Source organism: Gavialis gangeticus, unplaced genomic scaffold (genome assembly GCF_001723915.1).
Source record: "Gavialis gangeticus isolate Ggan-Ray unplaced genomic scaffold, GavGan_comp1, whole genome shotgun sequence".
Classification (NCBI taxonomy): domain Eukaryota; kingdom Metazoa; phylum Chordata; order Crocodylia; family Gavialidae; genus Gavialis; species Gavialis gangeticus.
Window position 1 is genome coordinate 146874063 of NW_017729032.1, and position 15980 is coordinate 146890042.

At 38.4% G+C, this 15980-nt stretch overlaps 1 protein-coding gene across 1 annotated transcript in view; it reads left to right on the plus strand.

Annotated features, from left to right (window-relative positions):
• Positions 1–2057: 2057 nt before the first annotated feature.
• Positions 2058–15980, plus strand: part of TGFBRAP1 (transforming growth factor beta receptor associated protein 1) — a 38168-nt gene continuing 24245 nt past the window's right edge. Inside the window, exons 1-3 of the mRNA XM_019524839.1 lie at positions 2058–2781; positions 8712–8906; positions 9679–9833. Coding sequence (XP_019380384.1) covers positions 2097–2781; positions 8712–8906; positions 9679–9833 — 1035 coding nt within the window. The 5' untranslated portion in view covers positions 2058–2096. The remainder of the gene's footprint in view (positions 2782–8711; positions 8907–9678; positions 9834–15980) is intronic.

Here is a 15980-nt window from a genome sequence, read left to right on the forward strand (position 1 = left end):
GCCTTTTCCCTGATCTCTGCCATTGCTATTGCCTCGTCCCCACTGCCTTTTCCCCTGATCTCTGCCACTGCTATTGTCTCGTCCCAACTGCCTTTTCCCCGATCTCTGCCACTGCTATTGCCTCGTCCCCCCCCAACTACATGTAACTGACCACTTTCCATTAAAATGTAACTGTTACTTGAGGGTTTGAATGATTCTTAACCTGTGTCCAAAGTTCCCATTCAGTGCGGGTTGTGAGTGTTGCATTTTCTTGGCCCTAACTAAATTCAGCCTAAACACTGAAATTAAGATTTGGCTTTCATTTAAAAACTAATTGTGAAAGCCTTCATGTAGCACGAATATATGTATCTGTGTTTTACTACCTTGTAATCTATAAACTGAAAATTTGGTTACAGTGACTTAAATCAGGACCTGTAATGAAGTACTCCTCTTACACCAGCAGCGAGGACGTTTAATCTCTTTGTCTGGACAGTAAGCATACTTTCCCTGGCAGCACTGCCCTCAAGCAGACTATAGCACTCTGGAAAGGTTGTCTCCTAATCAAAAAGCTGTGTGACTACCTCTGTGCTGCACTTTGGACAGGTTGATTAGCACTGCTGGGTGACTTTAACAGAACAAGCCTGTAGCCATGTTTGCAGTTTTGATTCTAGAGATTCTCAACCAGGAGGTCACAACAGGGTTCCACCCAGTGTTAGCCTTGTTAGGTTTGCAAGCACGACTGACTCTCAAAATAAACCCAGAGATGTCAAATAGAAATCCATAGTTGTGGTTTTTCTGAGTTCTTTGCAACAGGAAAAGCTTTATTTTTCTGTTGTCAAAAAAATGAGTGAAAACCTAAGAGTTAGTAATTTGCCAAGGAATGCCTCAAGTCTAGAAAGGTTGAGAACCACTGTTCTAGAACAACATAGCATCCTTGTACAGTAAACTTACTGTGCAGATGTAGTCTTCATTTTTTAAAGAGTTTCATCATGCGACATCCACCTGAAATTCTTACAAAGAAATTAATGGCTGTTACAGTCAACTAGTTTGCATATTTATCTCTGGGTTTTTAGTTCCTAGGATGTCTTGAACAGTGCCCAAAAATAATATCCTTTTACATGGAATTGCATACTAAGTTTCCTTTTTTGCTTTTGTCTTGCACTAGCGACCAGTTGGAAGCTCCACGTTAGAGATATAAAACCAGCAAGTAACTGTATAGCAATTTGGAGACATGCTCATTTATACAGTTGCAGCAGACAATTATGCTGTCAAAAAAGCTGTGCTTTAACTAAAAGGCTGCCATTGTTCTGCTCTTCCCTTACATGTGCTGTTTCAATGTAATAAGTCCCTGAAGACTTTTTTCTTTTTTTTTTTGTAGTGATGTGTTTTGAATCATAAGTACATGTTAGATGCATACATGGCTGCTGAAGTTCCTTGTTGACTACACTGTATCCTCCCCTTCATGCACAATATCTTAATAACAGAGGGTATTATCTTCATCTTGTCAGGATATGCAAATTAATAGAAGCAAGTTTGTCTGAGTCATAATATTCTAGATTCACAGCTTTAAATATGAAGTCTGCAAGACAGATTAACTTGTTTTATAGGATGTAAGTGCAAGGCACTTGTGGAATTTTGGTAGGAGCCAAGTCTTGCGTACAACCATGTCTTAACATCTAAGAGCCAGTGAAAGGCAGTGGGACTCACTTTTTATTTAATTGGACTACATTTGCACCTGAGACTCCTAGTGTGCTGGGTTGATTTAAACGTTTTGAATGGTTTTTAAGGGATTGGCACTCGTGAAGTGTTCCTTTCCTCAATGCCCCAGCTTCCAACTCCTAACTCCCTGCAATTTCCTTTTAACAGAGTTCTCGAGTTCTGTTTTCTCTCTGACTTGCTACTGTTACTGCTTTATTTTGTTCAAGCACATAGAGGCTTCCATAAGCATAATATCCATTCTATTGTGTTTTCTAGTTAGTTCTGAAAATGTTAATAATCTGAAGTTCTGTTCTGGTGAGTGTTAATTACCAGCTCTCACGTTTGCTCTTGCATTTGTGTGGGTTTAAGTAAATTGCTTTTTCTTTCTCCCTCCCCAAATAGATTGGCCAAGAGGCATAATGAGCGTCAAAGCCTTCAAGCTGGTCCCTGCTGTTGAACGGGAAATGCTAATGGGAGATAAAGTTCGAATCAACATTGAGTGCATTGAGTGTTGTGGGAAAAACCTCTACATTGGAACTAATGACTGCTTTATCTATCACTTTCTACTGGAAGAAAAGATATCAGCAACTGGAAAGATCACTTTTGCTGCCACCAAACAACTGTACAAACACCTGGGCTTCAAGAAAGCTGTGAATGAGCTGAAGGCAGCATCAGCACTCAACAGACTTTTGGTGCTGTGTGACAACACTATGACACTAGTTCACATGATGAACTTGGAGCCTGTCCCCTCTGGAGCTAGAATCAAGGGAGCTGTGACATTCACATTAAACGAGAACCCTGTGAGTGGGGACCCTTTTTGTGTAGAAGTTTGCATTATTTCAGTGAAACGGCGGACAATCCAGATATTCATGGTGTACGAGGATAGAGTCCAGATAGTGAAAGAAGTGCTCACACCAGAGCAACCCTGTGCTGTGGCTATAGATGGTCATTACTTATGCCTTGCTCTCACCACACAATATATCATATTGAATTATAATACTGGCAACTTCCAGGACCTGTTCCCTTACTGCAGTGATGAGAAACGGCCAATTGTTAAAAGGATAGGCAGACAGGAGTTTCTGCTGGCTGGACCTGGAGGGTTAGGTGAGACTCACATTTTTGTAACTTTAAGTTCTGCCTTAAGTTCAGTTTTCTAGGTTCAGATACCCCCAGTAACTGATGCCATTATACAGCTTCCTCCTAGGTTATATTAGGGATATGCATATTGGAGGGTAAGTAGTAAATCACTAGAACATGTCACAGAGGTTAGTGGGTTGTGGTTTTGGGGGCTTGTTTTTGTGTGTTTTGTTTTTTAGATTTGCAAATGCAAAAAAAATAACTAATGTTCTTTAAAATGTTAAACTCTTTGTAGGCAACCTTCAGTCTAGGATTTCTACGGAATGGGATAAATTTTTGTCTTGCAGTCCAGAACGAAAATAAAAAAGGGGGAAAAAGTGATATTTTGAAGGCTATTGGCCTGCAGTTCCAACTATAGTGCTTGTCTGAACTCAGTTTGAGGAGGCCAAGTTCTGTTCTGACTTGCTGTGTGACTAGGTGAATCGTGCTAGGTTTGTGCTTAAATTTTTCCACCTCTTACCCACTTTTGTGAACTACACTAAATGCTGACTGGAAGTGTTCCCTGAGGTCATGTGAAAACTTGCATTCTGCTTCAGTTTCCTGTAAATATTTCAGGATGAGAGCCGATACCTCTTCTGGATTCTTTTATCCTATCTCCCATAGAAATATTTTTAGATTTGCTCCTTAAAAGACATTGGGAATAATCTAATTTTTCTATAAAATAAAGTGCAACTTGGGGCATTTCTCCCATAAATTATGAAAAGAAAACTAAATCACAAAGCCTTTAATGTTCCTCTCCCAGAGAGAGCTAATTCCTGTAAAAGTCTACTTGTACTACAAGTAAGAAGAGGTCTTGCGGTATGCTCTTCCAGTAGACTTTCAGACTTGAGTCTTTCCTGGCAAACACGTTCTAGAACTGATGGACCATGCCAAAACATGTCACTACAAGTCCTCTTCTGGATCTTTAATGAGCCACCTTGAATACCAGTGGGAACTATGGTGTATAGTAATATACACAGGCACAGTCAAATATGTGGACTTGAGCTCACTTAGGGCTTTTTGCATTGCTTCCAAACTACGTTAAGGGATGCATTTGCTTTATGTTGATGGCTGCTTACACACATAAAAATCCCTCTAAAAACAGCATTTTAAACTCTGCATACCCCCATACTGAGCCCTGTGCATGCCCAGAAGAGGCAGTGCATTAGTTGGTCCTGGCTTGCCCAATGTCTGTATAGAGTGGGTGCTTTAGTGGTGCTTTTTTGGCGCTTTTTATCTAATAGTTGATTCAATCAGTTTTGGGTAGAAGCGCCCAAAAGCCCCTCTGAAGCTTCCAAGCTATACAGATGCTGTGGAGTTGGATTGAACTAATGCGCTGCTTATTCTGGGAAAGGATGGGGTTTTGTTTGTGTTTGTTGTTTTGTTGGATTTTTTTTCCACGTCTGTCAGCAGCCAATATTTATGAGTCTCTTGAAATTCCAGTTGTTTTTCTTGTCATTGAACTTACTGGATATGTTAATCGCATGCACAAATTATGAAGTGTGGACAGATCATTGATTTACCCTGGAAGAAATGAAGTGATACATTGGTCTAGAGCTCTGCTTTTACCATTTGTGGAATGCACCTTTATTCCAGTTGTCTTGGACCAGCTGCATTAACCTGCTAGATTTTTTTTTTTTCCATGCAGGATCTATTCTTATCCACCAAAAATTTATTATAACTCCAAAGAAAGTAATTTCAAACTCATGCATGATCCTTTCTTTTAAACTAAAGGTAAATAATTAAGAAAACTCCACCAAAATTTTTTTCTTTATTTTAATTGCTTCATATTGCATTCTTCCCTGTTTTTTTTAATATGCTTTGGTTTTCTTCCTTTCGAACTTGCTAAATTCTGTCATTCTTAATCTATCCTTGTGAAACTTCTGGTGAGAGTGATGGGTTAAACTTTCTGCACACCTCATCCAACATGACCCATAAGGCCAGTTCTGAATTTGGAATGTAGGTAGTAGTGGTTAAAATGTTTTAAAACTTATTAAGGGTGGACTTTAATATGGTTTTGTAAACACATTTTGCATACAATCTGGCATTTTAAGTGTCATTTACTCCATTACACGTTAAATTAAGTTCAATAGCTGATTTCTAAATTATTTGGTCTAAATTTTAATCTTGTTTTGTTTTTGATACTTAGTCATTTTCCTAAAAAGAAGTTGATTCTTGCTGGCTGATTAGCCATTAATATGTTGAACTGTAACTAATAAAATACTAATATAGTATTTTATTACATGTGGTACTTGTTAACTAGAATACAAAATATAAATCAACGCAAATACACACTTATTTGTTAATTTTTATATTTGGAACGACAAGTGTTATTTATTGGATTAGTTTTCTGTAACTTTGTCAATTTGATTTTATATAGATTTTGATATTCAACTAAACCATAGAAAAACAAATTAGTTTTAATTTATTCAAAATGATGCTGGATACACAAGGGAGAAATGTTATTGAAACAAGTTTTGGGGTTTTGGTTGTAGTCGTATTGGTCTATGGACATAGGCAGGCAAGGTTCTTTGGGTAGATGTGATTTTTTTTTTTTCCACATCAACTGAGTAGTTGTAAGAAAGTTCTTGGCAAGCTTTTGGGTGCAGTCACCCTTCTTCAGGTATAGGTAGTCTCTGCTGGTCTGAGACGCCAAGGAATGAGAGAAGCTAAAAGTGTGTGGTAGGATGTCAGTGAGAATGTAAATAGGTAGAGATAAGCAAGACAAAAGGAAACGCAGGGAAGGGAGGGGAAAGAGAGCAGGGGGGGAAAGTCAGAGGGAGACGACAATGATAAAATGCCTCTTTTCCATCTAGTATTTTATCACTGTTGTTTCCCTCTGACTTCCCCCCCTGCTCTCTCCTTCCTCCCTTCCCTGGTTTTCCTTTTGTCTTGCTTAGGTCTACATATTTACATTCTCACTGACATCCTGCCACACACTTTTAGCTTCTCTCATTCCTTGGAGTCTCAGGCCAGCAGTGACTCCCTATGCTTGACAAAGGGTGACTGTGCCAGAAGGCTTGCTAAGAACGCTTTTCCAACTAAGCTGGTCTAATAAAAAAGATATCACATCTACCCAAAGAATCTTGCCTGAAATATGTTTTAACATTTAAGACTTGTTTTAAACAAAGGAAGCATTATCTGTTGTTACTAAATTGATTTGGTTTCTGGTCACCGTGGTTTTAAATATTTTAGAGAGAGTCTTTTTACTCACCCAGCTTTTTTTCTTTTTATCCATACATTAGAAAAGAGCAAATATGTTTTCCTTCTTTTTTTAGCTTCTGTTTTCTAAACTTTGAATGAACTAGATATTGAATGGAACTAAGTGCTGATGAAGGAAATTTTGTTCCTTCAGAAGAATCCACAGCAATCAATTTGGTTTATTACTTTAAAATACTCTGGTAACAGATGCTTAGCCAGGGACTTCCCCGAACTTGGTGGCTTGACTGATAGCCTTCAGCAACAAATGTATGGCAGGGATATTTGTATTTAAGTTATTAAGTTTTAGCCTTGATTATAGTTTGTGGTTATCTTAAATTTTATGATGTGCTTTTAGTTAATGGCTTCATAAAGTATGCTAGCAGTGCAAGGTAGCCACATCATTTGAACACCCGTGTTGTCAGGACTGACCTAGACAAAGAAGATGATGCTGTTGAGGGTTGTACTTTTCTTTTTAATGGCTGTGATTAGCACCCATGCTTACTGGACAGAAAGTTAGGAAGGCTTTGTAGTTCATTTCCTCACAACTGCAGATATTGTTGACTACTTTTAGCTATAACTGATACAGCAGTTTTCTTCCCTGTCTTCCTTCCTCTTCTCCTCCCCTCTCTTCCCCCGTCCATAATTTGGAATACTTTTAACACTGTCAGCTTTTTATAACACCCAACATTTCGCATCACATTTTTCATGTCACTTCATTGAAAAACAAGTTGGTTGGGATTAAAAATGGGATTTAAATCAAGCATTGATTTTTAGTATAAAAAATGATGCAGTTGGGTAGTGGCTAACACTTGTTACAGTCAGGTTCCTATTTCGTTTTTCACATAGAACTGATTAGGGTTCCCAACCTAATTTTAGCAGACAGAGGCCCATATTGCAAAAACCTATCCCCATTATTAGTAGTAAGCAGCAACTTTAGGTGAGGTGGGAGACTGGAATACCCTTCAGCTCGGCTTGAGAAAATACTCACAAGTTCTTAGCCATGCTCTCCCTGCTCCAGAGGTATAGCTTAATCATCTGCTAGTACTTGCGAACGACCACCCAAGTGGCAAAAAACCCATGTGCCAGTCAACTTACTTTAAGCTTTCTTTAGGCCCAGAGAAAAGCAGGTATATAGACAGTTTTAGAAATACCTAAAATATACTTGGTGAGGGTTTTACTGCTAAATACAGTGAGCTGGGACTCTACTTACTACCTCTTCTTATTAAAAACAGGATGTAGGCACCGCAAGTAAATTTGTCAGGATTCTGAGGAACTGGTACTGCAGTGCAACTTGAATACTACTATTTTTATTTTCAATCTTTAGCTAAAACCAAGGCATGTGCTTAAGTTGGACACACATTTGGTACAATTTAATATTCAAAAGATATTACTCATAATGGTAATACAAATATTGGCAAAGTTTTATAGAAAGAAATAAAGCTTTGTTTATCTGAAGAACTCAGTGAATAGCGCACTTGTTTTAAACACTTATGGTCACTGCAGACAACATTTTAATGGAATGCCGATACATTGATTATTTTAGCACTTTAAAACTATGTAAACTGATGTAGGGCTTTACATGCAATCAGAATACTTTCTTTAAGCAGACTATGTATATATTTCAATTTAGAAGGGTAAAATAAATTATGCTGCATAAAAAAAACCTCATCAACTATTTACAGAAAAAATTAAGGCTTAAGTTACAACCCCTGAGAGTACAAATTGGGAGTTGTTTTGGAATGGAGACCTCAGGAAGTAGGAGTTGGAAGCATAACTCCAAAACTCCAGAGGTGTGATCAATGGCAAATAGTTCCAGAAAAAGTGATTTCTCAGTAATTTTTACTTTGGGGAGGTCCAGGGTATGGGATGAATCTGAGACGGATAGTCTACCAGAGAAAAATAATCACAAAAGTAAATGCAAAGATCACACTAAAATAGCAATGCCTTGGAGACCACTTGTTTTACATCTTGAATTTGTGAATTAAGTGTTGTTAATGTTTGTACATTTCCTGGTTTCCTCTTTGGCAGTATGATTTGCAAGAGCATTTGTGTTGCTTCTAAGTCATTTTTAAAATTACTGTAAACACATTTTGTGGAAAATACCCAATGCTTTAGGGAGAGCTATTTCATTCTGTGGCAGTTTATTGAGGACCTATAGGTAAACATGTTCCTGTAGCCAGAAATGTTCTGAAGGCATTTGAGATGTTAAAGGTAGGAGAGAAGCCAAACAGAAATGGGAGCGATATCAGGCCACAGTGGTGGTGGTCTTGCTGCCAGTGTAAGGTCAGGATGGATTGGCTCAGGATTCTGCTTGGTTTGGTGGTTTGCAGGACACTCACTGCATGCCTTAATTCTTTCAAATCTGTTTGTTTTTTGAACATAAGCCATTCACATCAATGAGAAAAGAGAAAATAAAAGCTTATGCGTTTAGTTGATGCTGGTTGGGAGCGGGACAATGAGAAGAGGATTTTTTTCAACTACTTTTCTAATCAAGCTATAGAGATTGTGTTCTGTAATGGAAGAACATTGTTTTTTTTTTAATTATTTAATAAATAAATGTATTTATTTTTATTTATTTAAAGTTTTGCATAGTTTCATCCTTCAGTGATTATCCTTGGTTCATAATACAGGTTATGGTGCTTAACTCTTTAGAATCTGGGAGAGCTGTTATCTTTCAGTGGCCCAAGCTTTCAGACTTATTTTTTCTTTCTTGACAGGTATGTTTGCAACTGTAGATGGCATTTCCCAGCGTGCACCTGTGCACTGGTCAGAGAATGTGATTGGAGCAGCCCTGTGTTTTCCTTATGTAGTTGCTTTAGATGATGAGTTTATTACTGTGCACAGTATGCTGGACCAGCAGCAAAAACAAACTCTACCTTTCAAGGAAGGCCACATTCTGCAAGACTTTGAAGGTATCAGTAGGCTTTTAATATAATGATATATAAAATATTAAGTGTGCTAGAATGTTACAAAAGAACATTAACTGGTCTAGAATCTGTTTTCAAGCTTACAGTTCATATGTTGGAGGAGTGTGGCATTGTAAGGCCATATGGTGCTTGTTTGGTAGTCTTTCTAACTTACTTCACCCTCACAAATTAAATTAATTATCTTCCATTAGCCTAGAATTGACATGTGCATCTGTAAAATCATGCTTAGTTGCGATGTCAGGGTACACCAGCTTGTTGCCAGTTCAGATGCACAATCTTTGTTCATGCTTACTGTGATAATAAATCAAACTTATTAGAAGACTTCTTTATTGACAGGAAGCTTTCCATGGCTGCAGCGCACTTTTTGGTGCTGAGTATTTGTAGCCCTTGCATCTTGATTTGCTTTGAGATTCATAATAGAATCTATAATAGAAGCTGTACTGTGCCCGCCAGAAATGAATACAAACATAACAAAACAAACAAACAACCCCCTTCCTCCCACCCACCTCCAAAAAAAGCTTGTTAATTTGAATGATTCTTTTTTTAACTCTACAAATTTTAGGGGAAACTGCATAGACTTTGTATTTGACTTAAAAGAATATAGTACCTGCAAAGATGAGTTTCTGAACATGAAGACAAGAACAGTTTTGTTTTCAGTGTAGTGTATTTGACACTGAAGAGAACTTTTACTATGCTAAAATTATTTCTGTTGTACAAAATGTAAAATTATCACTCTTTCTTGTTCTCTCTACTCCAGGAAAGGTAATTGTAGCTACTGATAAAGGGGTATACATCTTGGTGCCATTCCCTTTGGAAAGACAGATTCAGGATCTCCTAGCCAGCCACAGAGTGGAAGAAGCTCTTGTCTTAGCAAAGGGGGCCCGAAGGAACATTCCAAAAGAGAAATTTCAGGTATGTCCTTTTCAGAAACCTATGTAGAAGCTGATCCATTGGTAAGCAAGTAACTGAAGGGGAAAGAGCTCACTAGGGAAATCTCCCTCCTTAGGCTTAAAAATATAGATTTGATTTAGTATTTCTGAATTGACTCATCATTGGAAGTGATAATGGGTTTGTAATAGTGCTGTGTGTGGCTCATGTCACATGTTATGCAACTTGGATATTAACAGTAGCATCTGTAGTCAGTTGGTAAACAGGTGGGTTCTGCTTTACTTGTGTAAACAGACAGGTCCATCCATTTTTTTCTTTATTTTTATTTGCTTTCTTTATTTTTAGTTACTTTTTGAAAATGAGTTGTAGAATAAAATTAACTGGGTGTGGGCTAGGGCAGCAAAAAATGCATGGGTCTGCTTAAAGTAGGATTTCTTTAAAAAATGCTATAAAGACTGTAAATCTTGCGCAGCATTTTTAAAGCCAGAAAAAAGTGTATTTTGTAGGTTTTTTGTGGGTTTTACATTTTTTTGTAGTTTAGTTTGATATCCTTTATATAATGCAGGCTATAGAATTTCTTTGAAACACATTCCTTCTTCAATTACAATAGCTGTGCTTGAACTAGAGCATATCTTTTTAGAAAAACAGCACATCTTCATTAAAAAAAGTCCAGTGATGGAGATCCCACCACAAACCTTGGTAAGTTGTTGCAATGGATAATTACCCTTGCTGTTAGAAATAAAGTCTGAATGTGTCTAGTTTTAGGTTTTCATCTGAGGTTCTCAGAATACATTTACAAACCTTAAAGCCTTACAGCCTTGTGAAGTAAGTTTTGTTATTCCCATTATGGAGCTGATTGTGAGGCAACAAAGGCAAATGCGACTTGAATAAAGGTTTGGGTTAGAACACACACAACTGGGAAACCTGTGTTCTAACCACTGACAAATACTCTCTTAAATGGGTGGTTAGATTTGTGTAAGACAAGTTTAAATTTAGAGCTGAATTGTCAGCTATTTTGTTCTTGAGCCTATAGTCTGCGGGAATTCATTTCTAGATGAGACTGGAGTAAACATAGTAGAATCCGGATGATATGTATTTTGATGCGTTGTGTTCCTGTTTAGTTTGCAGTAGACTGCTAAATTTAAAGATGAACTGCTCAGTTGTTTGCTGCAGCTCTTACTTCACAGGGCACTTCTTCCCTGATGGAGCTCTTCAGCTGTCCTGTGCAGCTGACCATAATGCTGCCCTTTGAAGTTGCAACAAACAGCTAAAGAACCTTGGTTTGCATATGCAACTTTCTGTTGCAGCTATATATGCCCCTGCTGCACAATATTTCCATCATGCAAATCCATACTCAGAACAGCAATATGAACTGCTCAAAAGATGTGGTTAAAAAAAAGTTTAACTTTTAAGAATAAACCTCAAGCACTAAAGGAAGTAAAATTCAAGAACTGATTTAGTACATGAATTAATATTTTAAAGGAAGCTCATTTTCCTTGTATCCTAAGATGGATATTTAAAAATATACTTGTGGTATTAATATTTATTGGCTTTTCTGAGGCCTTCTCTGTCGTAGTTTTGACACAGCCATCAACAAGTTATGAAGGTTTAATACAAAGAAAATTTTTAAAATGTCACGTATCGTTTCAAAAGAAGAGACTACAAGCATTTTAATAGGTTTGAAACAGTCTGTCAACTATCAAACTCTTTTCTGCTTTTTATAGCTTACTGTTAAAAACTGAGACTTTTTGATAGTAGCACAAGTGCCCCAAAATTATAACACGTAAAATTTAAGTATGAGGAACTGAGAAGAAAGTCAGTCATTTGTTCCTGATTCTGTTACCCAAGTTCAGTGCCTATTGAGTGGTTGAGAGATGTCTTAGGCCCTGGCATATGTTTATTTAATTGCACAATGGGACTTGTTTCCCCATCCCAGCAATCACCTTTCATGTCATGTTGCACATGTGTTTCAGGATGTGCAATTTTGGGATCAGGAATTAAATCCCAGTTATGCCACTAGCACTTATCAGTATAGGGGGAGCTTGGGGTTACAATTGTAGGGTCCCCCTTCACCAGCAAGTTGAAAGTTAGGAACCAGTACAGTCATGGGGTTGTGACCAACAACCAGCTAATTGTGGGTTCCAGCCTCGGGACCACACCAGAGTCTTGAATCGGCTCCAGTGCAGTCCTGGGACTGGGATCTACAATCAGCTAATTGTGCTCAGCTGATTGTGGGTCTCAGCCCTGGGATTCCACTAGAATCAGGTGGAGACTCTGTTGTGGTCTCTGGGCTAGGGGTTCTGGACTAGGGACATGGGACTCTGACATCATTTGACAGAAGCGGCTTTGGGTGCGGATGCTCATCCTCTTGCTGTCTTTGGCACAAGCACCAGCCTCTGCCCTGGGGTGAGTCAGAAAAGGTTGCCTACCTCTGCCTTAAGGATGATACTCTGCAGATATATGATACTGGAAATGTTGGGTTTTTGGGGGTTTTTGTTTTGTTTTGTTTTTACTTTTAATACCTGACTTCAGAGAGAGAAAATGAGCAAGAAAGGTGTATAAAAGCAAACAAGATGGCCACAAGGTCAGTAGTTTGACAGAACTGCACTTTTATGTGCCATGAAGCGAGAACATTTTTGACTTGTCAGTTTAACCTCCATTACCTGGAGGTATATGGGAAAAATCAGACCACAGTCTGTTTTTAGCACAAGTGTAGCTGCTGTCCATGTTTAAAAACAAATAATTCAGAACTTCTGTGATTTCTGTCATTTTCTTTCTCTGGTTTTTAAAGTGTGTGTGTGTGTGCGCGCCGGTATACAAAGAAAGATGTAGGTAATGTGCTGTGTTTGTCTTCAGTGCCTTCTTTCAAGCCTGAGTGAAGGAATGAAATCAAGAAAGTTTTTTTTTCTTAATACAGTTTTATAAAATTTAAATGGCCTTTGAGAAATTTCTGTGATCCTTGAAGTATTAAATGATATTAATACAAAAGTTTAGAAATACAAATACAAAATGTTTTTGAAAAATATTGTAACAGATTCCCATAGATATGAAAAGAAAAATGGAAAAACAGTTTCTAAAATTACAGCAGCTTTTTTTAATACAATGATTATCCCTAACATAACCATGTAATCTAATTCAATAGATATTAGTGTTATGACATCAAATCATTATGGAGTATTAGCAAGTTAAAACACTTTACTGGAGCCAAAAGACTAAAAATTCCAAATCCAGTCTGTGACAAACTGGTAAGGTAAGAGTTAGAACGAAGTTCACCTTCTTTTTTATGAAGAAGACCTTTTTTTCAAACTTTGATGCGCGCAAGTAAAAATAAATAACCAACACTGATAATTAGTATAATTCAACAGTGGGGGCCGACCCATTTTGGCAGGTATACTATAAATTAGCCCTGTACCATCCCTGAATACCACTTAAATCTTTCTCCTCTCCAGTCTGCTCCTTGCCCAGTATTCCCTGATCAAGATAATACTCTGCTTTAGCTTTCCTATTCTGTACTCCCTAATCTGATGATCTGTTCTCTGCTCTGTGATATCTGCCACCATGCTGCTTTTCCCTTTCCTAATATGCTGCCTATCACACCTACAGGTTGTCCTTGCCACAGGTCGGCTGCTGCTAATATAGATGATGGATGCTATTTAAAAGTATAAATTGACAAGTACAGTATAGCAGTGTATGTTCACTATATACATTTTTTCATCAAAGAGCAAGCTGATGACAAATTGACATGAAAAACTTTATGGGAGGCATTCTCATACTTGATGAGAGACTTCATTAAAAATAACTTCCAAAAAGTTGATGATTAATTTTCTCCAATTGTGCACAGAACACTCAGAACCAATATACAGTAACATTGTCATTCTGTGACAGCAGGAACACTTTTGCCTCAAGAATAACTTTAAGAAAAGTAAGTCTCTGCACACTAATCTGATTTTCCAAGCGCTCTCAAATTTCTAGCTTGAATGTTCTTAAAAAAATTATAATTTCACATATTAAAATATATATATTTCTATGCTTTGAACTTTAACCATGGAGATGACAAAATCCTTTTTGTTCAAAAGCAATGCATCTGACATTCTGGGGCATTTGCCCTGCTCTCTGCTGCCTCCATTTCTGCAAGACTTGCACCTTTCTAATATTAAATTAATAAGGCTAATGGAAGAGATCAAAAGAGACCTCTTGGCCAGAGGTGTTGGTACTGGGCAGAAAATGGACCGTCTTCAAGGCCTACGTGGAAATGGTTGGAACACATTTTGATATATGTTTCCCATTACACACTAGTGGCTTTTTAAATACATTATACTGATTACTGATGTCAGTTTTGCTCAAAGGTCTCATCTGAGCCAGTCGTAGGAGGAACAAGTGCCTGCCAGCTGCTGGGATCAGGCTCTTTCCCAAATTTAAACTTCTCTCAATTGTGGGGGGGGTGTTAAGGCTAGTAGATATTGCATCAATCAGAATTATGATGTTTGACTGGCATTTAGGAATTTAAACACATTTGGAGGCACTTCTTTGGAATTTTTCATGTTCCATTTAACAATATTCTGCCAAATATATTTTTTAAAGCTTTTGAACTTAAGGTTTTTGGCATGTAACCAAGATAATATTCCAGGAAAATGCTTAAGACTTGAAAACAGTGACATTTTCATAAGTATATCCTTGAATTCTCTGATCCCTCTGCACTCTGTGTGTATAGGAGCTGAATATTATCTAAGCACTTTGTCAATTTTAAGTAGAACAATTTGTTCTCTTATTCTAGGTTGCCCTCATGTGGCTCTTCTGGTTGGCTCATTTAAAACAGTGCCAGTCTCAGATAGCTAGTTTATACTTTTACATACGCTTGTAGATATGCTTTTCAGATTCCTTTGCTCTGAGGTTTTCTTTTCGTGGGCATAAAGCAGTAATATGCACTCAGAGTACTTCGTGCCTTATAGCGTATTTCCAAAATTAACGAAGGTGGGGTAAAGGAAGCACTTCTGTAGCTTGTTGAATTGTAACAGGCTATATACTTCAACAGCTCTTAAAAATAATAAAACTTATAGTAGTATTTCCCAGTTTTTTGACAACATCTGAGATGCTTGGAGATGATGATGTTCCTTGCTATAAATATTTTTTCAGAGGGAAATGTAGAGCTGGTGGTATCAAACTAGCCAGCAAAGAAATTGATAGGTTAAAATGTTATACCTAGCTAGCCGTGATTTAGGTGAAATGCATGCCTTCTGTTGATCATATGCATTACAAATACATTTCAATTTAGATATACATCTGGAAATACATTCAAGCTTCAGGTGTTCCTCAACTTGAGGAACACCTGAAGAAATGATATCTAAAACTCTCCTCTAGTTAGATGTAAGTCATTTTTTCTTAGCTTAGTTTCATAGTTGGTAGGTTGGAAGGGACCTGAGCAGATCATCAAGTCCAATCCCCTGCCATGGCAGGAAAGAATACTGGGGTCAAACAACTCTGGCAAGGTGTCTATCTAGTCTCCTTATGAAGACCCTCAGGGTAGGAGCCAGCACCACTTCTCTTGGAAGTTGGTTCCAGGTCCAAACCACCCTGGCTGTGAAGTAGTGCCTCCTGATATCTAGCCTAAATCTACTCTCGGTCAACTTATGGCTGTTATTCCTTGTTACTCCCAGTAGTGCTTGGGGGGAACAGGGACTCTCCCATAGCCTGCTGGTCTCCCTTGGCCAGTTTATAGACGGCCACTAGATCCCCACTCAGCCTTCTCTTGTAGAGGCTGAATAGGTTCAGGTCCCGTAGCCTCTCCTCGTAGGGCCTGCCCAGCTGCCCCCTGATCATGCGAGTGGCCCTCCTCTGGACCATCTCCATGTTGTCCACATCCCTCTTGAAGTGCAGCGCCCAGAACTGGACGCAGTATTCCAGCTGCGGCCTGACCAGTGTCGCACAGAGGGGGAGGATCACCTCCTTGGACCTGCTTGAGATGCATCTGTGGATGCATGACAAGGTGAGATTGGCCTTCCTGACTGCATCCCCACACTGCTGGCCCATGTTCATCTTGGCATCAATGATGACTCCAAGATCCTTTTCTGCCTCTGTACTGACAAGAAGGGAGTTCCCCAGCCTGTAGGTATGGTGCCAGTTGTTCCTCCCCAGGTACATCACTTTGCACTTGTCGTTGTTGAATCCCATCCT